Below are 23,675 nucleotides of genomic sequence, written 5' to 3' on the forward strand. Positions count from 1 at the left end.
GCTGTATTTGGTATGCACGTGGGCGATATGATTGGACGGGGCACTGCTGAGAAATGGGTCTCTGTCCGGACAGCCCTTGTATGGACGCGCAACGTTTGTTCTTTGGCAACCTTGAGTGGACTACAAGCAATATGCTGAGCGTTACATTGTAGTTTTTCTCCGTTGCTTGTGATACCAAATAGTGATGACTCCAATAGAGAAATTCCCATTCATGCATTGTCAGAGATCAGCCCCTTAGCGCTCATCCTTGCGCCCCCAATGTTTCACAGATTGACACGCCACCCTGGCAGCCATTACGTCAGAGGAGCCCAGGTCAACAAGTCCTAGATATATCAAGGTGAATCTTGGTACTCGCATCTACAGTACCTGTAAAGCATCTTGTCTAGACATTACCACAATGGAGATTCCGTGGGAAGCCCGTATTCGTCGTGATCCCAAGTTCAATCCCCAAGACAACACCCAAGGTCTACTCCCGATAGCAAGGTTCCTATGGGATTACTCAACTGCTGAGGGTGTCAAGGCTGGGTATAAAGCTTTGGGGCAGTCACAAAAGGAGAAGTTGAGTGGGTTTATATCTTCTCTGCAGGGTTCTTCATCAAAACCGGTGAGTAGTGCCTCCTATCATGGCTACAAGAAACGTGCATGACGATGGTAATGCTGACCCTCAAGCAGACCTTGCCTGAAGAGGAGTTTGTTCACTCTCCACTTCAAGGCCCGAAAGGGATCCGTCTCGTTCACGTTGATGTCCAAAATTCGACGCTACGATGCACCCTCCGGACCTATTCGGCCTCTGAGATCCCATCATATGTCTGTCTCTCGTACGTTTGGGCCGACTTCGGCCCAATGATGAATCGAGGGCGCGACTTTCGCGAGACTGAACTCGAAGTGCCCATGTTTAGTCACTCAGACAGCGCCGATATTATCCTCAACGATCGTCGTTTCTCTATTGGGGCCAACTTGCACGCTGCCTTTCTTGGCCTCCGACAGTATCTCGATGGGAGACCTATCTGGGTAGATGCCATGTGTATCAACCAAACCGATAGCAACGAAAAGGCTGCCCAAGTCGCTCGCATGGGGGAGATATACAGTGCTGCGGAAAAGGTCTTCATTTGGCTTGGTCGGAAACACACCCAGCGAGACACTGCCATGAGGATTCTTAAAGTGTGGCCTTCGTTCCCTCCCAACCCAGACAACGCCAACATCGAGTTCCACGGAAAGAAATTTAAAACCGCCAAGGCCTTCTTTGATGCGACTTCAACTGGGTCCGAACTCATATCTTGGATTGGCCTTCTCACAATTGTCACTGAGAGTTGGTGGAGTCGGGTTTGGACGGTGCAAGAGTTTATTCTCTCAAAGGAGTATGCCTTCTTCTACAACGGAGCTGAAGTACCGACTGCGGATTTCAAGAAGGCAATGGACTGGACTTACTTTGTTGCAGTCAATTGCTCTTCCAAGCTCATTCCCTCTTGGGTCACTTTCCAACCATCCATCTTTGACCTCAAACAGCACGGGACAAGGCTGAGCTTTCTCGATGTCGCCATGCTTGGGGCAACGAGGATGGCGGGTGACCCGCGGGACAAGGCCTGGGCTTTTCTGGGGATCACGGACCCGGAATCGATTGGCCAACCTCCTCTCAAGCCTGATTACGATAACCGGAACATGGGAGACTTTTACATCGACCTTGCTCAACGTCTCCTGCGAAATGATGCTGGGCTACTTGTGCTCTCACTTGTCAACCACCCCCTTCCCCGTGAATCATACAAATTCAAATCCAAGAAGCCAATTGGTAACCGTCTTCTCGACCAGTACAAGGCCAAGAAGCGCTTCCCCCAGCAAGATCCAAAGTTTGCGTCCCCCAAAGAAGACGTCTTTGATGAAGCGCTGCAACCGGACTGGGGTGGCAAAGGCGTGGGCTATCCAAGCTGGGTTCCCAAGATGGCGAGCGCTGTTGCTATGGAACCTATTTTCCTCAGGGAGATGAGAGCTCAGAAGGCTCGCGGGAAGCCTCTTCATGATCCTGGTTGGAGGATTTTCCACGCTGCGTCAAAGGTTCAGAGAGGGTTTTCTTTATCTGCTGATGGGAAAAGACTCTCAGTGGAAGCACATTTGTTGGATACGATTAAAGCTGCGGTTGCACTGCCCAAGACTGAAGAGGATGAGCCGGATTTCTATCAAGCCTTTCGGTCATGGTACCCCAAGAAGAGTCGCCTAGCGGACATCCCATATCAACACCAGCCTTCAGCCACTGTGCCAAGTGCACTATGCCGCACTCTACTGATGAACATTTGGCTCACCTCTCATCCTGCTCCAGAAGGTTGCGAAGCTCACTTTGCAAACTACCTGGTCCGCATTTCAGGGTCCGCGTCAGGTGTCAAGCATGACCTGCACTTGAATAAGAAACCAGACCCAGAAGAAGGAGACATATTTCCTGCAGCCATGAATGACGTTGGGATCGATAGAGTTTTGTTTATAACTGAGAAAGGATACTTGGGTCTCGGCCCAGCAAGGATGGGCGTTGGCGATGTGGTGGGCCTGGTAGCAGGGGCTCATGTACCCCTTGTGTTACGCCAAGGGCCTGGGGGATGGATCTTGGTCGGCGAAACTTACGTGGAAGGAGCCATGGACGGTGAACTTGCTCAGAAACTGGTGTTCCAGAGTGTTGAGATCGTGTAGGTCGGACGAAGAGTTCTGCAACGCCACGTTCTTGAGGGATATTTCTCACGACGTTCTTCAACAAACGAGGGGGGCTGGCGCAACGGTAGCGCGTCAGATTCCAGCAAACTAGGAATCTCCTGAAGGTTAAGGGTTCAAATCCCTTGTCCCTCAAACCCAACTTTCATTTTTGACCTTTTTGCCCCCGTCCGTCCACGTTTGCGCGATTTACTACCACACCGTGACCTCTCTCCTCAATTGGTACCTTCCTTAGACTAGGATTAGCTTGCTGCCATTACCCTCCACGTAGGGTAAGTTACATTGACTTAAACCCATGCGCTCAGCCTTGTCACCAATGCTGCGATGGGCAGCTTGCTTTTAACTCAGAGCCGACAACTGAACGAAACCTGTACAGTCTAATCTTCAGCCAGTCTTTAATAAGAGCATCGAAACCTCATATCCCAGCTTCATTTGCTTTGAATGGAGTGGGGTGGAAGCCGTTAGTCTCTCAATCCCAAGAGGGTGCTAACGCGCATTGGGGATGGGGAGCGGGAGCTTACGAACGATGCTCAAAAAGCACGACAAGGCGCCCGAACCGTGTTAAGGGAATTGTAGATGTTGCGGAGTAAAGGTTTGGTGGGGGATGAGGGGTTGATGCTGACCAGCTCACTTCGATGTGGTCATTGATGACGTCTCCAGAAGAGGCCACCAGCCTCAATAGTAAAAGGCACATTTATCAATACACCATGACATCAAAAGTTATAAAACGCAATACCAGAAAACACTATAATTAAGAAACTATCTACGAAGAGAACGAGAGCACCAGGCGTGACCGCAACGAATCACCCGCCAAGAAACACATTCTCGATCACAACCATAGCATCGAAATTAAGATATGTGACAATTGTTAGCCCATGCATAGACTTCGCTCTGAAAAACGCCATCTAAGTCTAAGGGAATGCATATCGTCTGGAGTCACTGTCAGGGCCCCAGCCGCTCGTCACTTCGTGATTAGACAGTTAGATGCTCATGCTGCCAGCTATTTCTCTTGCTTATGCTGGCCGATAATCCAGTCTCATTTAGACGCCTGAACCCCAAGCTTAGCAGTATCAAGTGCCTATACTGGTGCTTGAGACATGGGCGCCGCCTCGCACCGCTGAACTGTCCACGGATCGGGCCACAAAGGCTCTACTTCTTTGGATCATTCTCCTTGTCCTTCTCGTTGCCCTTTTCGGTCTCCTTCTTCTTTTCCTTGTTGTCGGGCGCTGGGGCGGGGGGATCTGTCGTCTTATATGGGTTGACAGCCCATCGGCACCCGCAGTGGAGGCATACTGACGACTCTATGGGATTCGGGGTCTTTGTTGCGCAGCCATTGTTGGTGCATCGCCAGCCCATGGTGTATATAGTTATCGCGGGATGGTTGTTGCAGCTTTTGGTTCCGGCTAAGGAGGTAGAGGTTGTTGGCCGTGGCGGTATGTAGGCCGAGATAGAGTTGTGTTGAGAGAAGAGAGTTAGTATATTTGCTTGATTTGGGAAATTTCCTAGCTTGAGGCATCGTGGAGTTTATATGTTTATTCTGGGACGTTGATACATTGCTGGATCGGTTGGATGGCACTCGCTCTCCTGCGCTTGATGACGGCTCTAAGTGATTGATGCCATGAATCACCAAGATAGTTAACCATCAGAAGCTGAGGGGACAATCACGGGCCAGTCATTGAGCTGGTGATGAAGTCCCCTGGTTGTAGGACAGCTTACAAGAATCGCCTGATAGATTGCAGGCTGATGCTGTGAACGTCGGGTTGTCACTGGTTTTGAGTCGACTCATTGACAATCACCGGCTACCACGCCACCGCTAAACGATTGGGATTGTGTAGCCTGGTTAAAACACGTAGCACAAGTGTTTTTGATTGACTTAATACCTTCTGTTTTCCTCAACTGTGGTCAGGTGTTGAAACCAATTGCACCTCTGCTTCCCAGGCGGATAACTGTCAATGCCTCCCGTGCTCAACAGGCACACAACTCATGCAGTCAGCCACTTTTGTCAGAGATCAACATGCTTCCCGCTGACTGTGTTTGAGGGAACTACCCTGGTTACCATTCGCTGTCACGCGGTTCTACAGACTGTTGCAGCGAGCTCTGAACCGAAGTGACACCAACAGACAAGCCACTTTCCTCCGCGGCGTCTCTACGAGTGCTTACTTCAATATTCGACTCCCTACGTCTTGCAGCCATCGGGCCAAATATTTGGGCTGCTCAGAGAGCGATGATCACGTACAGGTCGATTCATTGCATAAGGCATGGCATAAAAATCGTTCAATCTCGTAACCTGGTAACGATCTCATCATATGTACGGTTGGATCCCCTCCTAAACAATTTGATATCCAACATGACCAACTCAAAATTCCTACTTCAGTGATCGGGTCAAATATACTGCAAATATCACCTCAACCTTGTGGACTCTGTTGCGTCTAGCAAGTGGACTGGCCATTGCCGGTAAAGGTGCCAGGCTGGTAAGCGCCGTTGGCATCGCCGAGACATTCCGCTGTGAACATGTTAGCCTCGAGATATAACATTCGTTTCAGTTGAAGTTTTACTTACCAACAGTGACAAGCTTGAGGTTGTTTTGCTTCGCCCAGTTGATCAACCAAGGAGTAAGCGTCTGAACCGTGCTGGCGTACGTCTCATGCATCAGAGGAATATGTCCATTGCCGCCTGCACCGGCTTGCTGGAACTTCTGCTGACTCTGCTGGGCGGTCTGGCCGTTCCAATCGCCAGAGTCAACGTCGTTAGTGATGACCTTGTATCCGAGAGACTTCATAGTGGGCAGCACGTTTCCACCCGTGGCAAGGTATGGAGGACGCATGTACGCGGGCTTCTTGCCGATGATGTTCACCATGGCTTGCTCGAAGCGCTGCATCTGCTGCGTGAGGTCATTGGTGCTCAGACTGCCAAAGTTCGAGGGGTGAGTCCAGGTGTGGCTGGCGATCTGATGGCCTGAGTTGTAGGCAGCCTTGATGGCGTCCTTATGGTTGTAGACACAGCCATAGAGCGTACCAGTCCAGAAGAAGGTGGCTTTGGCGCCGGCTTTGTTGAGGATATCTACAAGCTGGCTGGTGTACTGCGCTGGGCCGTCATCGTAGGCGAGAGCCAGAACACCAGGCTTGCTGCACTGACGGATGACAACGCCAGGAGATGCCTGACGTTCAAAGAGGTCCAGCGGGTTGGCAACGGGAAGGGAGGCAGCACTAGCTGCAAGAAGGAGGAGGTTGACGGCGGTCTTCAAGAATGACGGCATTTTGGTTGCGTGTACGAATGAATTATGTGCGAGAAAGTGAAATGGGGAAAGAAAGGATTCTTTGAAGTAGGACTAGATCAGACCATGAGGTGGTCCGTCAAAAGGTTGACTTCCAAGGAGGCTATATAGGTGAGTACAACTCTGCACCAAGTAAATCAAAAGTTCCATAAATCAGGTTTAGAATACAACACTCTCCCACAAACCAATCATGTCATTTGACAAGACATGAGCAGATGCCGGCCAGACTTAGCCGCGGCTAGTGCTTAATATACACCAGCTATACTATGCAACCACCCTCTTTTTTCGGAAGATGTGCCTGAAACAAAACGTGCGGTTTCAGGCTGAATTTTCCCGGACCCCTGGACCACCCACCCCTTTCTCATAACGGAAATTTCCCCAGCTAATGTTTGGACGGGTAAATTCAAGTCCCGGACCACGCGGGGATGCCGATGTTACCGTACCTCGTTGTCCAGAATAGCCGGGACCCTCAGCCCTTTCCTCGGTGTTGTCATGTGGACTCTTTCGTGCCGAGATGGCCTCACTGACTTGCCCTCCTGGGAAGGTCTCACACGGACGGCCCGGGCCTCGATCCTCCGGTAGTGCAAACGTGGACCGGGTAAAGCGAGCCCCTCTTTTTAGTTCAAGGTTTCGTGATTCGGAGATGAGTGCCTCGTCTCGTCCTGGCCCCGGAGGAGGCGGTATCCACCCGGAGTAATTTACATGAGGGAGCTCCGGTAGAGTACCTACGTAGTACAATAAAAGCGACCGCATGGCTTCTTGATGGCCTCTTTTGCTTTCCGGGTCTCCTCACCGGTAAAATCGATCTAGCCAAGGCCCGACGGACCCTGTTCTATTCTGTTCCGGTAAGTCCTTTTAGGAAATTCCTTTCGTCCTTGAAGCTTAATAGCTTCACCTATACCGACAACATCGTCGACTTCAGGCTGAGAAGATTTCGAGGAGACGTATATAAGACTACGTGCTGACCAGATTTCTTGGTATAGCAAGACAACACCTCCTGCCAACACAGAGCACATCATCACCACAAGTCAAAATGGTTTCTTTCAGCTACCTCCTCGCAGCTGTGTCTGCCTTCACCAGTGTTCTCGCCGTCCCCACGGCCGAGACCTCTGAGAACCCTGCCCTCTCCAAGCGCACTCAGAGCTCCACCGGCAACCACGGCGGATACTACTACTCATTCTGGACTGACAACCCCAACACTGTCACCTACACCAACCAGAACGCTGGTCAGTTCAGCGTTTCCTGGAGCGGTAATCAGGGCAACTTTGTTGGTGGTAAGGGTTGGAACCCCGGTGCTGCTAGGTAAGAACACAGTCAAAGTTGTGTCTCTTCGTATTCTGACGCCTGCTCCAGAACTATTAAGTACTCTGGCACCTACAATCCCAACGGCAACAGCTACCTCGCCGTCTACGGCTGGACCCGCAACCCCCTGATTGAGTACTACATCGTCGAGAACTTTGGAACCTACAACCCCTCTTCTGGCGCCACCAAGAAGGGAGAGGTCAACGTCGATGGCTCCGTCTACGACATCTACACCAGCACCCGTACCAACGCTCCCTCCATTGAGGGTACCCGCACTTTCCAGCAGTACTGGTCTGTCCGCCGCAACAAGCGCTCCAGCGGCTCTGTCAACACTGGTGCTCACTTCAACGCTTGGAGCAATGTTGGCCTGAAGCTTGGATCTTTCGATTACCAGATTCTTGCTGTTGAGGGTTACTACAGCTCTGGCTCCGCCACCATGACTGTTTCTTAAGGGACTTGAACAGCTTTCAACGTGTTGAGGAATCTGATGGAGGGGGAATGTTGGTGGGATAGGAACTTTTCGTCGGTCCTTGGATTCTAGGTCCATCTTGCCTGAGGGTGTACACTCGTTGCGTGCCTACGGTCTAAACGGTCTTTGATTCTCGTACATAGCTTAGCTATCCCTGTTTTTAGGGGGGAGTGCCACTCATGCAGGTCGATCAATGTCAGTGAGCAGTAAATATACGTATCAGAAACCATACTTGATGTTGGGTGAACTGGGGTCGTGCATTTAGCCGATGCATGTAGATCCGGGTGTGACGTTCCTTCGCTTCCAAGACAGTCCACATGCTTAAAAAGCTCCCCTAAGGTGCATATGGTTGCATTAATTTTCGAAGAAAAGAGTCGTTGAGCCCCTAGTAGGCTCTGATGGGAATTGAGTAAGTGGCCGTATTCTTCAAGGCAGATTTTGTCTTCTGGCTCGGTTATCGCATCAAGGGCCGGGCATCAGCTATATAGAAAAAACACAATATCAAACATCATGGCATCATATTCCAATGTTAACATAGCTGTATTATTTCTTATAGTCTTTCAGCTGCCTGCAGTAGATGACTCATACCTTGCTGCCTTCAAGGCAGATTCGTTGGACTTGAGTTGGCGGTCGTCTGGTCCGGGTGAAATGACCCCAGACACCAGAAGTAGAAATCAAAGAAACGCTACACGGAGATGTGATTGGGTAGCCGTCCACTTACCCCCATAATCCCGGAACCTTGGGCTTGGAATCCTAACCTTCTATAAGAAACATAGCCCGGGGATCTGTGGGTTCTGACGTGTTTAATTGTCATGACCTTCCCGGTGTTGGTCGAAGAAACCCGCAAGTATCTTCAAGAAGAGCATGTGAAACTTGATCCTTCTGATGATTCATTGGGGTCCTTCTTTATCTGCTTCTAATCCTTCAAGCCTCTCGGCAGGTTGGCCTGCTCACTGGCTAATGTCAAGGGTTTGCCAAGTCTTGATGCAAGGGGGAATCTGGATGAATATCAAATGCAAGGCAAGGATCGGTGCCAGTGGGAATGTTCATCAGAGGGTTCCACGTCGCTTCCCGTCTGATCTACATGCGAAGGATGCGCTGGCATTGGGCTTGGTGTCGAATTGATTTTGGTGCTGCCAACACTCTTGTTTGCGTAGAGTCCGGGCCATTGATCAAGTCATGAGAGTTTTTTCTCCTTTCTCAATAAACCCTCATTTTCCGTATATTTAGTAACATTCACGTGGCACGATGATCATGGCAATTTCGTTTCGTCTGATGGCTGAGACGCGATACGAGGGCTTGTCCTATTGGAAGCAGGCATTCGTTTCGACTCCGTAAACGAAGGATTTGCACTAAACCGTACAGAGTTTGCAGTGCGAGTGGCCTGAGTCTCTGAAGGAACGAGGTTTGATTGGATGCATTGACGTTACAGATGATCCTCCTTGATGCTCCTAAAAAGCAACAACCATGGGAGTTGCTCTCGAAGATTAGCATCGCGTGTTTTTTTTAGATGTTTCTGGTATTTGAAGATGCCTGATTGACAATTGCTCTCTTATAGAGGTAGCCAGATGTTCCAAGTTTCTTGGATCAAATGCCGTAGTTCCAACACTGACAAGACAACGTATCCCTGCTTGCCTGGTAACTTAGGTAACTAAAAAGCCATGACAGCCAATAACGCTGACAAGGACCAACAAGACAACCAATCGGCAGGCAGCTTCAGGTGGGTCATACTTAGATTACAGGGGATCATGCTGTTCCTGCGCCTCAATTCAAAATCTCAAATATCTCGGGCATCGCTCAGTAATCTTCATCTTCTTCACCACAGTCGTTACCTCAAGTCAGGAAGCCAGTTTATCACAATGACTAGACTCATCCACGCCGTTCTCTTCTCTTGGGCCACCCTGGCCGTCGCCCGCGACGCGAAACAACAACCTGCGACGATGCCTGTCCTCAACCAGAGCACCTCACAGGGTTGCTTCAACAAGCTCCCGGCCGGCGCTGAGTCTGTCAAGGCCAAGAATACGTACATCAGCGCGGGATTCTGCAACGAGGCCTGCCGGGACGCCAACAAAGCTGTCGCCATTACCAGCCCTGACGGCTGCCACTGCGCCGACACGTACCCCCCCGAGTCGGCCCTGGTTAAAGACACTCAGTGCAACTACCCATGCTCTGCCTATCCGATGGAGGCTTGCGGCGGTAAGGATCCTGAGGCATACAGTGTCTTCAACACGGGCATTGAGTTGGTGGTCGACAACGACGACGGCAAGACTGAGGCGACCACCACCATCAGCAGCATCACGCCCCCCTCGACTCCTCTGTCTTCAAAGCTCCCTTCGACCACTACCGACGGAACCACTGTCGAAGACACCACTGCTGTGAGCACCCCTACCAAGGGCGTTGCTGCTGAGGGCACCTCTGCCGACAGCACCAACGACGCCCAGAGCACCCCCAGCGCCACTGGCACCGGCGTCCCCAGCGCCGCCGCCCCTAGACTCTCATCACCCGTCGGCAAGTTTGTCAGGATGTTCAAGGTCTTTTTCAACTAGGGTTCTGGCTGCCAGGGCTCGTGTTTGCAGTACTTTCTAGGGATGAGAGTGCCAACTGTGGTCGGATTTGTATGGACCGGCTGGGTCCGGGTATAGAACTGAGAATAGGCTTCATAGCTGGACTAGACATAAATGTACAAATATCTTTTTGAGAGGGCCGTTAGCGTGATATGCCCCTCGTTGTTGACATGATATGAAGTGAGAATGTGCTTTGAACAACACTTGGGCACCATTTCGGTGGGATTATCCAACACCTGGGATTGGGCGAGATGAGAAGTTCCAGGGCCTTGAAAATGGCACCTTGTGCAAAGTGTTACATAGGTCTCCATAGATTTGAGCCCCATGCGGCAAAGGACGCGATGACTGACCTTAATACACCACCGAAACTTCATCCCCTGTTCTCACCACCCAACTCTCCACTTTCTCCATCCCCCACATGACTGTAAACAAATGTCGCGCAAACTCGTCCACCTGGGCAGCACCGACACCGCGCTCGAGAAGTGACGGGCCGTGGAGACTATAGATGAACAACGGGTCAGTGTGGCGAGCAACGGCCTCCCAACGCGCTGAAGAGGGCGCCTCCCACAATTTTGCATGAGTCGTGATCTGAATATCGCCCCCGCACCCCTCGGCGAATTCGCCTCTGAGACTGTTGTAGACACCCGTGGCAAGGTTGCAAAGTAGCCAGGTTCGACGGATGGACTCGGAGAGGACAAAGGCTCGGTATAGGGCTGGGACGGGATCGACGTCTCCGATATGAGTTCCACCGTATGCTGGGGTAATGTTTCGCAATAGAGGGGCGAATGTTGTATCTTGGTTTACAGATTCCCATAGCTGAGTGTTCCAGACATGAAGCGTACTCATTAAACTCTCGGCTCTAGCCCGACGTTGAATAGAGGAGGAAAATAGTGCAAGAAGGATGTGGATGAGAAGGGCTTGTGTGCGGGCGAGATGATCTCTAGCTGAGGGTGTGTTGAAGGACATGGAGCTTGAAGCTGACTCCGGGTTGAGCAGATTGGAGATGTGAGCGGACGAGATTGCACCGATGATGTTCTCGTTCTGGGCAGTGGCGGCGTTTGAAATGGCAATAGCAGAGTATGCATCTTGTATACACTGCGGGTAGCCTGACTCAGAATAAAGATGGCGATGGATGAAGGGGTTGTGGCCGTTGCGGACAAAGCGTGATAACCAGTCTTGTAGGCCCCGGATGAAGTTTGAGAAGACAGAAGCTGGGGGTATTGCATCTGGCGGTTTGTAATGGAACGCTACTGTCCAAGCTTGAGGCTGGAGGAACCAATCCAAGTCCCCAAATCTCCTCGTCAGCTGGACAGAGGCGGGGGGATCGATCATCGTACTCGAGGATGGTGTTGGCAAAAAGTTAAAAGATGGGCACATCAGACTTGCAGCCAACGCCGAGTCAAGCAGCGCCGAATCCGGGACAAGCCCGACGTGATTGTCACTGCCTGCATCGCCATCGAAGCCAGTGGGGGCCCACACACCACTGAATCCATCGTCAGGAGCAGTGTCGATGGTGGTAGGGTCCGGCGGCGGACGTCGGCAGCTGGGCGGGAGAGGTGGATATGTGCAGACCATGTCCCTATCTAGACAGCGCGAGCACGATGGGAGTCTCTTGTCACATCGACGCTTGGTCTCGACGCACGCGAAGCAAGACGTTTGCTTGGACCGCCGACCCATGGCAAATCTTGAAGGTGAACAACGGCGGGGGGAGTGATGATCGGGACAGGTTACTGTGCCGTCATGCGGAGGATGGATCTGGTAGGTTTTGGGAGGTGCTGCGGACTTGGGTCGGAGGTATCAGGGATACGCGTATTAGGTTCGAATAGTATCAGTGCATCTCCGCAAGCGCTCCGCCACCTCCGCCAGCGCCTATTCAAGAGATTTAGCGTCCTGGCCCATACCAGTGGTGACCAGGTAGCTAGTATAGGTTTACAAATTGCTGCGAATGCCTAACTCCCTTAAAGAAGCCTACACCGGGAGTTTGGTTCTCTGAGAGGGTTGTCTGTCACGTCTTCTCAGTTCTACCCATCACAGTGAGCATGCACAGCATGACTACCGAACAGTGGAATCCTTCAGTAGATCTTCCAGATCTTCGCGGCAAGGTTGCTGTCGTGACGGGAGCCGGGTAAGTTCGAGTTGCATGGCGCAGGGCTTCATCTGATGTGCCCTCTTCTACAGGACTGGCATCGGATTCGCAACTGTTAAGCTACTTGCCCAGAAGGGAGCCAAGGTGTACTTGACCACTCGAAACGAATCAAAGGCTCTGCATGCAAAGGAGACCTTGATTAAGGACCCTGCTATCGATGCGAACAATGTCCAATGGTTGATACTCGACCTATTCGACCCAGTTAGCGTTACCGCTGCCGCCGAGGAGTTGAAGAGAAGGGAGACAAAAGTTGACCTTCTAAGTATTTTCCAAGCCCTAACCTTGCGTATTGATATGACCACTAACAAACTCCTAGTCAACAATGCAGCGGCATCAACATCATCCCGTGAATTGGTAGACGGCAAATACGAACAGCACATGGCTGCCAAGTAAGGAGAACTATCATTATGCTAAGAGCGCATGACTGATGATTTACAGTCACATGGGACCTTTTCTGCTCACGAATCGCCTTTTGCCGCTTCTCAAAAATGCTTCTAGGGACGAGAATGCTGACGTCAGGATCATCAATGTCAGCTCCACGGCCCATATCAGCATGCTACCAAGTCATTTCAACTTTAACTTTGACTCAGCTACATGTTTCCGGGACCCGGTATCTTTATACCCATGGCAGTGGAGGTTTCTGGGTAAATTCTTCTTCGGCTTTGACATGATTCGCTATGGTGTATCAAAAGCGGCCGTGGTACTCTTCACACAAGAGCTTCAGCGTCGGTTCGATGAGCAAGGTCTCCCTATAACATGTATCGCCGTACATCCAGGAGAGGTCCTCACTGAAGGCGTGCTAGCCATCAACAATTTCCTCGTCGGGGCCATAGCGCGCATGTCGTTCATAAGCGCTGAACAAGGTGCCGCAAATTCGTTGTTTGCAGCTGCTGCGACCGAGGTCAGGGAGAATGTTGAAAAGTACAAGGGGAAGTTTCTCGTTCCAGTTGGGACATTGGAAGCTCCTAACCCAGTCGCTGAGGATGGTGGACAAGTCAAGGGTCTATGGGAGAATACAGTCATCGAGATCAACCAGTGGGCCGCCGAGAAGAAGCTATCTCCGTTGCTGGCTATGTGAGATTGATATAATGAGGTAAACATGGGCACAAGAGCTTCTTGCATATTCTAGTCATTCTGAAGGGTTGCATGGTTGAATGTTCTAAGCTATAGTTTTGTTCAGCATTGGATTTTAATGTAGGCATATGTGTTTATTGTTTTTATAGCTGATGTCTTCTTTTGGAAGCGTCACCAAATCCACAAGGTTCCAGCGTTGATTGTATCTGTTCTTACGGCAGCAACATTAGAACGCGTGACGCGTTGCTGGGACTCATCAATAGACTGGTTGCTCAGTCTCAAAGGCGCAGACCAGTTCTTCGACATCTTTGCTCCCAGCGTATAGTGGCTTTCACCCTTCTTATCAGAGATGTCACTCACATCAGTACCTTCAACCCACTGTATGTGCCTCTTTCTGGGGACATTTGTCAACACCACAGCTTCACGATGCACACACTCACCACGGCAAGAGAATGTGCACGTTTCGGGCAGTTCAAATCCAGTGGTTCAAGGAAAGCTACAAAAATCCACTGCGGGTGGCACTGCTGGTGATCATCGTGGTGCTTTTCAAACTTGCCTACGGCGGGTTAGCAAAGGCATGACAACCTGTGACTCCCTGATTCTGCGAAGGTACTAGGAGTAGAACTTGTAATAGCTACAAGCTTCGAAACTGCTATCTAGTTTGATAACCTCAACTTTTTGAGTAGCTATAGAGTAGTTGACATCTACAGCAAGAAACGCAGAGTGATCTGTTGAATGAAACGCTACTACTCCTCAATCTCAACTTCTACCAGCTCAGTAATCTTCCTCCTACCATCAATCCACTTGACCGTAGAGGTAACCAAACTAGTCTTCTTAACCTCCTGTCTTGTTCCACTGTTCTTTGTAGTAAATGTGGTAAGATGCACGACCACACCTCCCTGCTTCTCAGCGTCGTCCCACTTCAAGATCTCAGAGACGCTGTCGAGGGTCATGCCGCCACTGCCACGGACGTACAAGATGCCTCCCTTCATCTCCTCATAGTTGAAGAGGCTATGATTGATTCTAAAATACTGTTAAGTATCATTTATGTATGAGAATATACACTGCTGGAATGGCTTACTTGACTACCAGACTCGGATCAACGTCCTCGTTCAAAGCCTTCAAGGCGACTTCATCCTCCGGTTGGTAGAAAATTGCATTGTTGATCTGCTTCACCCACTAGCCTAGAGACAGATTCTGGGACGACATCTTAATTGTATGAGGCGTGGTAGACATCAAGTTGTGAGGTTGTGAGAGGGCAGGTGAAATGCGTAATGAGGCTCTTGAGCTGGTTATGCGAGGTAGATATATCCCGCCGGTCTCTGTGAACTTGTAACGAACCTTTTCAACCACTCAAAAGACATGGTTGATATCCATGTTCGACTACGACCTCTTGATTAATCATAGAACTTTCCATACGGAAACCAATCAAACGGATTGGCCTTCTCCGCGGCCGTATCCCTCCTCCGCCGCACCTCCGCAACATGTCCATTACATCTCCACGACATAACAGTACCTCCGTTACATCTCCGCGACATCTCCATCACATGTCCACTATACGAGTGTAAGTGGACCTCCCAACTTCCGTGCTCCATAACCAGCATTACACCTGAAGCGCTAAGCCCTTTGCCTCTTCGAGGCTTACAGGTGGCTTTTGGTGAGCTTAGCGAGTGACCGTATTCGGGGATGTGATTTTTTAAGACACTTATACTATATTGTGGTCAAGAGTAATATTATCATTCTGAATCTGGCTCTCGATATTAGATGCGGTTTATCAAGGCTATTCGAAAGGCTTGATAGACTGTATCAAGGTGTGAATAGATGCAGTGTGAAATCTTATCCAAAATTGAAGCCGAGTTGGATAAGCCGTATATTCGGTGCAATTTCCATCATCGTCTCCAGCCAAAATGTTGGCACAGAATTAGAGTCCTACGAATTGCAAAGTCAGGAATCTAGGGTCCGTATCTATGCGTCTTCTAACGTCCCCCGACCTCAGCTCATCAACATCCCACGCTGCCCAGGCGAAACGGCCGTGGAGGAAGGTGGCCTGAGAGGTTGACGCCCAAAGTGCCCAGCGCCCAGGAAGATTCTCTATAGGACTTGGTCAGAACAACAATGCGTATCAGGGATTCAGACAACACCATGTAACATACAACATCTCGCTCAACAACACAAAAGATACAAGTAGTACAATGGATTTTCAGGCACATACCATCATCAAAGGGGAAGCTGTTCTCATCAAGACCCGCAGATCGAGCCTTTTCGGAGAGAATCTGCCCAGGATGGAAGGTGACAATCTGCAATTTCTCACGGTCCACCTCCTCTGCAATCTTCTGAACCAATAGATGGCCTGACATCTTGCTCAGGGAGTAATCCGGAAGGGCAGCCGCGATAGATGGAAGGTGAATCGCAGCAGTCGATACATAGACGATGTACTACCACAAGATGATCAGAGGGCTGCCTTGTGTATTTGTTGGGGCTCGTCCTTGTCATACCTTTTTCTTATCATCAGCACCCGGCTGCTTGTGTAGTCGCTGACAGAAATCAAGGACTGCCTTGACGTTTGTTTCGTACAGGGACCAAGTCTCTTCCAAGTCAGTTTCGAGGAGTGGCTGTTGCTGTTGACCAAATTTGGCCGCGTTCAGAACAAGGACATCGACAAAGATGCCCTCGTCGGAAAGGCTAGACCAAAGCCTGGCTACTTCCTCGGCGTTTGAAACATCACAAACCCGAGGAATGATGTTCACCTTAGGAGACGCCTCCGAAAGCTTGGAGGATGCCTGGTGAAGGACATCACTACGGCGACCAGTCAGGATGATGTTTGAAGCTGACGCGTCTGCATATGCTCGTGCAATTGCAAGCCCAATTCCGGCAGATCCGCCGGTGATCAGGATCGTCCTACCAGACTGGTTTAACTCGGGACGAAGGGGTAGAAGGCTCGGATAAGGTGTCTTGTGAATTGTCGGAACGAGGCGAGGTGGTGCCACGACAAAACTGTTTTCAGATCCGTCTGTTTCTGTGGAGGTAGCCATGGTGAACTTGGTTTTCGTTTGGTGTAGGTTGGTACTAAGAGAGTAACGGCAAGATGAGAGAGAAGCGATGTGTTGTATATTTCTAGTGCTTTTAAGGCTTGGCCCTCTTTCCATGAAACACAAGCCGCCATTTACTAACAACCAATTCCATATGACATCAACGATAAGACGAATTAAACATATTCCCCTTCATCCATTCTTCCTCCGCCGTTCTCCCGCCACATCTCCGATAGTTGTGAGGTAACCTACATCCGCATGTACTGTCCGTTGTGTGTCTCGGGGCCGGACTCTTGATTGTTGCCGAGCGGGACAAGATTCCGGAGACGCTATTCCAAGGATAGTTAAAGGAGACCAGTATGCGGCCAAGGGTACCATGCAGATTGATCGCTTTCCAATCGGAGACTGGGGACGATCCTCCGCACAAATGCTTCATAGCGTCGGGCTACTGCGGAAGAAGTGAAGTTGGTGAAACGTACCTCCGCCGTTGTTATTCAGGGACAGAAAACGATGGTCTACGAAGGAGGGAAAAGCAAAGACTTTGATAGTGAACAGTCAGTACAAAAGGCTAGGATGGCCTCTAGCATAGCACAGTACAACACAACACATCGTCAACCTTACACTTTACTTCGCCCATTACAACAAAGTTTCACCGTGATTGTCACCTCGACATAGCTCAAACATGGCCGGAAACTCTCTAAGATTCGATGGGCGCGTCGCCATTGTGACCGGCTCAGGTCGAGGCCTGGGTCGCGAATATGCCCTCCTTCTCAGCCGTCTCGGCGCCGCCTTGGTGATCAACAGCACCAGCTCATCAACCGCAGAGGCAACTGCCAAAGAAATCGTCGACGCTGGTGGCAAGGCCGTGATCCAGATCGGTAGCGTGGCAGACCGCGAAGTTGCCAATGCAATCGTGAAAGCTGCCATCGACAACTTCGGACGCGTCGACATCGTCATCAACAACGCTGGCGGTGCCAATGGTGGTGACTTCGACCAGACTTCTGACGATAAGCTCTGGGACATGCTCGGCGTCCATGTGGGAGGGTCTTGGAATGTCACGCAGGCCGCTTGGCCACATATGAAGAGTCAAAAGTTTGGTCGCGTTGTCATGATCGCATCGCCTGTTATGTTTGGTAGCGCTCAACAGTCAACCTACGGAGCTGCCAAGTTGGCCCTTATGGGGTTGGCCAAGTCTATAGCCATTGAAGGCAAGGAGCACAATATTCTGGTCAATACGGTTGCTCCTATGGCCTATACGCCTGGTTCTGCCGCCTTTGTTACGGATGAGCAGACGCAGGCCTTTATGGAGGCCAGCATGCCCGCCCGCGATGTGGCTTCCACGGTGGCATGGTTGGCTCATGAGAGCTCCGAGGTCAACGGTGAAACCGTTGCAGCGGTCAGCAGACTCGTTACTCGCATCTTTCTGGCTGAGAGCAAGGGCTACTTTGGACCCTCGGACCAGGATTGGACTGTTGAATCTGTGAGGGACAACTGGCAAAAGGTGATGGACGAGACTGAGTTTACTATCCCGACTGATATGGCCGATTTTGGCCCCAAGATCTTCCAGCGACTTGCTACGCGCCAGTGAGCATAGGTTTGATGGTTGTTTGTAGCTCGGGCGAGGAAACATAGAGGATTCAAATGATCTCGTGGTTTAGAATAAAGATAGCTTGAAAACAATAGAAATTGAAGACTTCTCATCAGATGCCCCGTCTTGAGTCTAGCGGCGCTAGAGGGGCATATATCCTCTCGTCTCGCGTACCCTCAAACTCAGGGTATAGGATCGAGGCATTTGGGGCGGAGGTACTTGAAATCTTGCGCTCTGGTGCCAGGGTAGCGATATCCAGTTACGTTGATGACCTGCGCAAACGGAATCCAGTTTCCGTGCACCGCTACGAATCTAAAATGTGACAAGATGTTAACTGCAGAGTCTAAGCCCGGGGGTAGGTTCCTCACGTTGCGCTCGGAGCTACCTTGTCGGCTGCGAACTTGTCCAGCGCTGCCAACAGGGCGCCCTGCTCGGAAGTCGTTATATTGGCCGTGTTTACGTTGTCTGCATCGAAAATCAATGTCGTGCTATTGGTGGTGGCGCACCGTGGGGAAATGTGCGCGTAGCTATGGTCGGCTGCGTGTACAGAGTCTCCCATGTGTACGAGGGTAGCCTGGATAGTATCGTCGCCGAGAGTATATGGGCGATTGGTCCTTAAGGAGGCGTCAGTGACTCCTTTTCTTTCTGGTCATAGAGTCTTACGAATATATAATGAATCTGTCTTTGGGGATGGTTGAGTAGTAGTCCACCGCCTTGTCAAGGGCAATAACACTTGCCCCGGCAGCCACGTAGTCGGCAGTGCCATATGCATGGTCATGATGGTGATGAGTTGGCTAAGGAGAAATGTCAGTGGTTCGTACATGGCCTGGTCGGACGGCTACTTACCCAAACATGCGTCACGGTCTTGTTCAGCATTTCTCTAACCCACCGCAAGACAAGCAGGCTCTGGTGTGGTGGAGCGTCTAGCACAACGACGTTGTTACCGAGTTCAAGAATGAGCTGGCGGTAACTGGGAGCATCGGTCACTGTGAGGAGCCAGACACCTGGGAGATCCTTCCAAGGTTGGGACGCGTTGAGGTTAGCGAAAGTGCCAGTGTACTGGCCAGCCCATCTATAGTAAGCATTATTCTCGCCAATCTCTGCAAAGCCGTAGAGTCTGTCTCGCCTGGGCACGTGAGCTTCCAGAAAACGGCCAGGAGGGCCATCGAAACGTGTTGATGGTATTCCGGGGTTGACAAGGACCTTGGCAACGGAGTACTCTGTCAACAGATGTTTGCGATTATAAATCGTTTGGAAGCGACGGGGGAACTTGACCCCTTTCACGGTCACGTAGTCATTGAGAAACAGGTCGTTGGTAGAGGGGCCAAAGAAGCTGTGGTTTTCATACGAACGGATGAGATATGGGAGTTTGGTGTCTTCCTCCAAGAGAACCGAGATGTCGAGGGTCTTGTCGTAAACTTGGACAAGGCAAGGTACAGGTCAGCATGGAAGCCGTTTCTAAAAACTTAAAGGAGCCGCATCTTCAACATACTGGCCCGGTGCTTTTTACCATCGGTGGTTTCTTCCATACGAATAGTGTGGTAATTATTCCACGAGATCTGTCACAAAACTTTAATGTCTTCAGCCAAGTCTCTTGCAAATTAAGTGAACTGACAACCCTGAGAAGCATGGGAGACATTTTGACGGCCTCTTGTATTAGGAAGGCTGCCAGAAGTCCTGAAGAGATGCAAAATTAGTGATAGAGACTATGGAAGAGACCAGATATACTATTAATCAAGATACACACCATCTTTATACCCCGGAGGTGGTGCACTTGGGGCCAAGAGCAAGTCGCTTCCTTCCACAGTAGCAGCGAAACCGTCGCCTCCATCCTGGACAACGAGGGAGAAGTTGACTGGCTCAAGATTAGGACGGGCCCATAGGAAGTTGGCTGGTGACGCAAAATTAGCAATCGACTGCTGACAACGTCGTGTTTCTTATGCGCATGCCTGATAGGTCGTGAAAACTGTCGATGCGCTGCTTTACAACGCCTCCGTGGAACGAGAAGGAAACGTTCTGACGACCGGCACCAGCCAATATTCTGTCGAGTCCGTTCAGACCAAACGTCTGGGACATGGACCTGGAGCGAAAGTGTCTGTCATGATTTAGCGATGTAACGCAAGTAGCACAGGTTGCTGCATCAAGGTGAAGCATACCCGTCACCTGAGTAGGTAACACCGAGGACGGCCTCGAGGTTACGGCTACCTCCCAAGGCTTCAATTCCTTGGGAAAGAAGCCAGTGGGAGGACGAGTCTCGTCCAAGGACGTCGGCAACAAAGGCTAGGACCACAAAACTGGCATATTGTAGTGCGATCATGATGGAGAGTAGGCTGCCCCAATTGATGAGTACCAACGTAGTGTCTGAAGTCGAATAAGAGACAGAATGGCCAGATATCTATCTCAGTACGGTCAATTGTTCTTGCCATCAATGACGCCTCTTACAGAAGCCATCAGCCACAATGGCAAGACACAGCTATCAATACATGACGCCCTCAAAACCCAATACTGTAAAAGGCCGCAAAAGCAACCAAGATGCAGCAGATCCATTTTAATTACCAGGCTCCTGGCTGAACGTTCATTCATTTCCCGAGATTTACTTCCACGTGGGAGTTGGAAATCGTCATGTAAGAAATCATTCGTAACCTCTCAGCCTGTATTGTTCTTGATGATGTATAGCAGAGTGCTGTACCAAGTAGCGCCAACATTGGCAGCTAAAGTAGCATAAATCTACTCGAAGAAGTTGAGATTCCAGGGGCTATAAAGTAATGGCGGACTTGGGCGGAGCAGTTTAAAGTTAAGGTTCATCTATCCCCCTTTTGAGACTGCACTAGCCCCCTTTTGACCCATCTCCGACTCAACTCCGACGGGATCAGACCAGGAGTTCCAGCCGAGGAACCTTGATCAGACCAGGGCTTCATCTGCAAGCCTCCGGACTTAATTGAGACTTGATTTCCCTATGTCCGCATAGTGTTTGTATATAATAACTTGCATGGTCTGCACTATCCAAATTACTTGGTCTTTCAGCTTCCGTCGTCATTCCACTCTACATAACTTGTACTGCCAGACCTCCTACAATCATGAGAAGTGGTGTTTCGTTCAATCCTGACAAGGATATTCCCGACCTCTCCGGAAAGGTCATCTTGGTTACTGGAGGCAATACTGGGTTAGGCCTTGAGACCGTCCTGCAGCTCGCAAAGCACAACCCTGCGCACATCTATCTTGCAGCAAGGTCGGAAGAAAAAGGCAACCAGGCCATCAGGGAGGTCCAAGAGAAGGTTCCCAATGCACCGCCCATCACTTTCCTCCGTCTTGATCTAGGCTCCCTCGAGAGCACGAAAGCAGCCGCTGCTTCATTCCTAGCCTCATCAGACCGCCTGGATATTCTGGTTAACAATGCCGGTATAATGGCCGTTCCGGAAGGTCTCACTAAGGACGGATACGAAATTCAGTTTGGCACCAACCACCTCGGCCACGCTCTCCTCACCAAGCTCCTTCTACCAACCCTCAAAGCGACCGCCGCCAACAGCTCTTCTGACGTAAGAGTCGTGTTCCTCTCCTCCTCTGCAGGGAGCATGGCGCCCAAGGACTCGTACCATCTCGATAAGGCCAAGACGACGATGCCCCATCTCGGTACCTGGACTCGCTACGGCCAGTCTAAGCTCGCAAACATTCACTACAACGCAGCGCTTGCGAAACGCCACCCTGACATCAAGTTCATCAGTCTTCACCCTGGAGTGGTGAAGACCAATCTAAGTGACTCGTTTATCAACAACTCTGGTGCACTGTTGGCTGTGGTGTTTAGGTTTATTGGTAATATGACATCCGTGAGCGTTGAGAATGGAGCCTTGAACCAACTCTGGGCTGCGACTAGTCAGGATGTGGAATCTGGAGTCTTTTACTATCCGGTTGGGGTCACGGGCAAGGGTTCGGCGCTGAGTAATAATGAGAAGGTTCGGGAGCAGTTATGGGAATGGACGGAGAAGGAGCTTGAATCATATGTTCTTTAGTAGTTGTGAATTCCAAGTGGTAGAACACGATATTGGTTGAATACGACATGCTGAGGGGCTACCGCCGCAGAGCAAACTTGCCAACGTTGATACTTCTCGTGGGAAATGCGGCATTTAAACGGCATCAAAATGCAATGCTATATACATGCTGCCTTGAGCCCGCGCTGATCCTTGGTATATTGATATCCAAACATGGCTAAGGTCAGAAGGCAACTGGCAGCTCCCCAGGCCGCATCCCAACCTCCAAACATGAATCTCAATGGCACCGCAAGCATGAATATGCCGCCGATGTAGAAAAGAAAGACAGATTGAGATGAGAGAAGCCACCCTTCCTCGACAATTAACCCCCGAAAGGGCAATTCGTACAGCGAAGGACGTTCCCATTCGTCGAAGAGCCTTAGTAATTCTCTGAGAACAAACTCATTAGCCATTTAAGTCACTCTTTTGTGTGTTGCTAGGGAATGGGAAATTACAAGTGTGAGTAAAATCGGCTTTTTGGAATGAGATCATTTGCCTCGCTCACTTCGGGACGCTGGAAGGCCAAGGTGAGGAATGATCTTCTCCTGGACAGCTGCAATAGCCTTCTCTTTGCCCCTCTAATCTTCTCAAAAGGACATTCGTAAGTCGACTCATATGGCTCGAAAACCGTATCGTGGGCTTCTCTGTAGTCGTCGCACTCTTGATGATGCTCGAATATTCCATGGTGCGGATCATAATAACAGGTGTATACTCTCTCTGGCACTTGATCAATGATGGCTTGCTGTTGCTGCATCTGACATTCTAAGACTTCTGGCGTACAAGCGCCAAGGAATTGAGAATGTCCATCACCGAATCTGTTAGAACTGCTCGACCCGACCTGTGCTAGTAGTGATACCTGTCTTGCTCGTCAGCGGTAATATCTCTGAGGGCACCATCGCAGTTCCCACCGAGGCTAATGAAACCTGCTTGACATCGTAAAAAGGAAGTCGGTGTCTCCAGCTCTTATGAAAAGTGTTCCAAGAATCTTTGATTAGACTCCACTGGCCGACATAGTCCGTTGCGACGGTTGAGGTCGGAATCAGAACTGGTAGAACCCGGCATGCTGAGGGACTACCGCAGCAGAGCAACAGGACGCAGGACTCGCCATTTCCCGAGCCAAGAATCGGTTTCAATATTTCTTTTAATTTCTCAGCTCGGTCTCGATGTTTTTTGAGCCGCCGGGGGTGCTTGAGTGTTATCTCGTCGCTGGTGTCCCAGTCCTCTTGACCTTCATTTTGTCGGCTGTGACTCTTGGCGGGCAAGTTCTCATCGGATGATAACTGGCTGCCTCGGTCTTCGGATGAGCTATTGTTGCCAACATCAACGATCTGAGAGCACGGTGGAGATAGCGGGGGGGATGAATTGCGCCGCGCTGCCTCAGGATCATATTCGGGACGGGCTCGGGACCGACGCTGCAGGACTGGACGTGGTGGCTTTGGGAAGTTCATTTCATCAGGTTATGGAAATTTTCTAAACCAGAAAATGTCTATCCCGGAGGAACCAGACCTAGAAT

General features: G+C 50.4%; 11 protein-coding genes and 1 pseudogene across 12 annotated transcripts, besides 1 other annotated feature; 6 read left to right on the plus strand and 6 right to left on the minus strand.

Moving 5' to 3' along the window:
- Nucleotides 1-397: 397 nt before the first annotated feature.
- On the plus strand, nt 398-2,673 carry NCS57_00776300 (HET domain-containing protein; the record flags this gene model as incomplete). The annotated part of the gene is made up of 2 exons (XM_053057606.1): nt 398-604; nt 673-2,673. The coding sequence occupies 2 exons, from the start codon at nt 398-400 to the stop codon at nt 2,671-2,673; spliced, it is 2,208 nt and encodes a 735-aa protein (XP_052913801.1).
- Nucleotides 2,674-5,120: 2,447 nt separating this feature from the next.
- Nucleotides 5,121-5,947, minus strand: NCS57_00776400 (Carbohydrate esterase family 4; the record flags this gene model as incomplete). The annotated part of the gene is made up of 2 exons (XM_053057607.1): nt 5,121-5,194; nt 5,251-5,947. The coding sequence occupies 2 exons, from the start codon at nt 5,945-5,947 to the stop codon at nt 5,121-5,123; spliced, it is 771 nt and encodes a 256-aa protein (XP_052913802.1).
- A 1,051-nt stretch (nt 5,948-6,998) lies between these two features.
- Nucleotides 6,999-7,718, plus strand: NCS57_00776500 (Endo-1,4-beta-xylanase; the record flags this gene model as incomplete). The annotated part of the gene is made up of 2 exons (XM_053057608.1): nt 6,999-7,267; nt 7,319-7,718. The coding sequence occupies 2 exons, from the start codon at nt 6,999-7,001 to the stop codon at nt 7,716-7,718; spliced, it is 669 nt and encodes a 222-aa protein (XP_052913803.1).
- Nucleotides 7,719-9,520: 1,802 nt separating this feature from the next.
- NCS57_00776600 (WSC domain-containing protein) lies at nt 9,521-10,282 on the plus strand (the record flags this gene model as incomplete). The annotated part of the gene is made up of 1 exon (XM_053057609.1): nt 9,521-10,282. Exon 1 carries the CDS (start codon nt 9,596-9,598, stop codon nt 10,280-10,282), a length of 687 nt encoding a protein of 228 aa, XP_052913804.1. The 5' UTR covers nt 9,521-9,595.
- Nucleotides 10,283-10,651: 369 nt separating this feature from the next.
- NCS57_00776700 (Zn(2)-C6 fungal-type domain-containing protein) lies at nt 10,652-11,977 on the minus strand (the record flags this gene model as incomplete). Its single annotated transcript, XM_053057610.1, has 1 exon — nt 10,652-11,977. The coding sequence occupies one exon, from the start codon at nt 11,975-11,977 to the stop codon at nt 10,652-10,654; it is 1,326 nt and encodes a 441-aa protein (XP_052913805.1).
- Nucleotides 11,978-12,339: 362 nt separating this feature from the next.
- NCS57_00776800 (uncharacterized protein) lies at nt 12,340-13,524 on the plus strand (the record flags this gene model as incomplete). The annotated part of the gene is made up of 4 exons (XM_053057611.1): nt 12,340-12,425; nt 12,479-12,708; nt 12,763-12,835; nt 12,885-13,524. 4 exons carry the CDS (start codon nt 12,340-12,342, stop codon nt 13,522-13,524), a joined length of 1,029 nt encoding a protein of 342 aa, XP_052913806.1.
- Nucleotides 13,525-14,266: 742 nt separating this feature from the next.
- On the minus strand, nt 14,267-14,729 carry NCS57_00776900 (uncharacterized protein; the record flags this gene model as incomplete). Its single annotated transcript, XM_053057612.1, has 1 exon — nt 14,267-14,729. The coding sequence occupies exon 1, from the start codon at nt 14,510-14,512 to the stop codon at nt 14,267-14,269; it is 246 nt and encodes an 81-aa protein (XP_052913807.1). The 5' UTR covers nt 14,513-14,729.
- A 712-nt stretch (nt 14,730-15,441) lies between these two features.
- Nucleotides 15,442-16,552, minus strand: NCS57_00777000 (uncharacterized protein; the record flags this gene model as incomplete). The annotated part of the gene is made up of 3 exons (XM_053057613.1): nt 15,442-15,611; nt 15,733-15,955; nt 16,016-16,552. 3 exons carry the CDS (start codon nt 16,550-16,552, stop codon nt 15,442-15,444), a joined length of 930 nt encoding a protein of 309 aa, XP_052913808.1.
- A 679-nt stretch (nt 16,553-17,231) lies between these two features.
- On the plus strand, nt 17,232-18,137 carry NCS57_00777100 (uncharacterized protein; the record flags this gene model as incomplete). The annotated part of the gene is made up of 1 exon (XM_053057614.1): nt 17,232-18,137. The coding sequence occupies one exon, from the start codon at nt 17,232-17,234 to the stop codon at nt 18,135-18,137; it is 906 nt and encodes a 301-aa protein (XP_052913809.1).
- A 182-nt stretch (nt 18,138-18,319) lies between these two features.
- NCS57_00777200 (uncharacterized protein) lies at nt 18,320-20,454 on the minus strand (the record flags this gene model as incomplete). The annotated part of the gene is made up of 9 exons (XM_053057615.1): nt 18,320-18,449; nt 18,506-18,751; nt 18,801-18,931; nt 18,984-19,555; nt 19,630-19,696; nt 19,753-19,814; nt 19,885-20,028; nt 20,087-20,232; nt 20,294-20,454. The coding sequence occupies 9 exons, from the start codon at nt 20,452-20,454 to the stop codon at nt 18,320-18,322; spliced, it is 1,659 nt and encodes a 552-aa protein (XP_052913810.1).
- Nucleotides 20,455-21,181: 727 nt separating this feature from the next.
- NCS57_00777300 (uncharacterized protein) lies at nt 21,182-22,144 on the plus strand (the record flags this gene model as incomplete). Its single annotated transcript, XM_053057616.1, has 1 exon — nt 21,182-22,144. Exon 1 carries the CDS (start codon nt 21,215-21,217, stop codon nt 22,142-22,144), a length of 930 nt encoding a protein of 309 aa, XP_052913811.1. The 5' UTR covers nt 21,182-21,214.
- Nucleotides 22,145-22,290: 146 nt separating this feature from the next.
- NCS57_00777400 lies at nt 22,291-23,610 on the minus strand (annotated as a pseudogene). Its single transcript has 3 exons — nt 23,071-23,610; nt 22,618-23,018; nt 22,291-22,552 (listed from the first exon to the last, which is right to left on the minus strand).
- Nucleotides 22,291-23,610: a sequence feature.
- Nucleotides 23,611-23,675: the final 65 nt, after the last annotated feature.

Source organism: Fusarium keratoplasticum, chromosome 5, assembly GCF_025433545.1.
Source record: "Fusarium keratoplasticum isolate Fu6.1 chromosome 5, whole genome shotgun sequence".
Taxonomy (NCBI): Eukaryota; Fungi; Ascomycota; class Sordariomycetes; order Hypocreales; family Nectriaceae; genus Fusarium; species Fusarium keratoplasticum.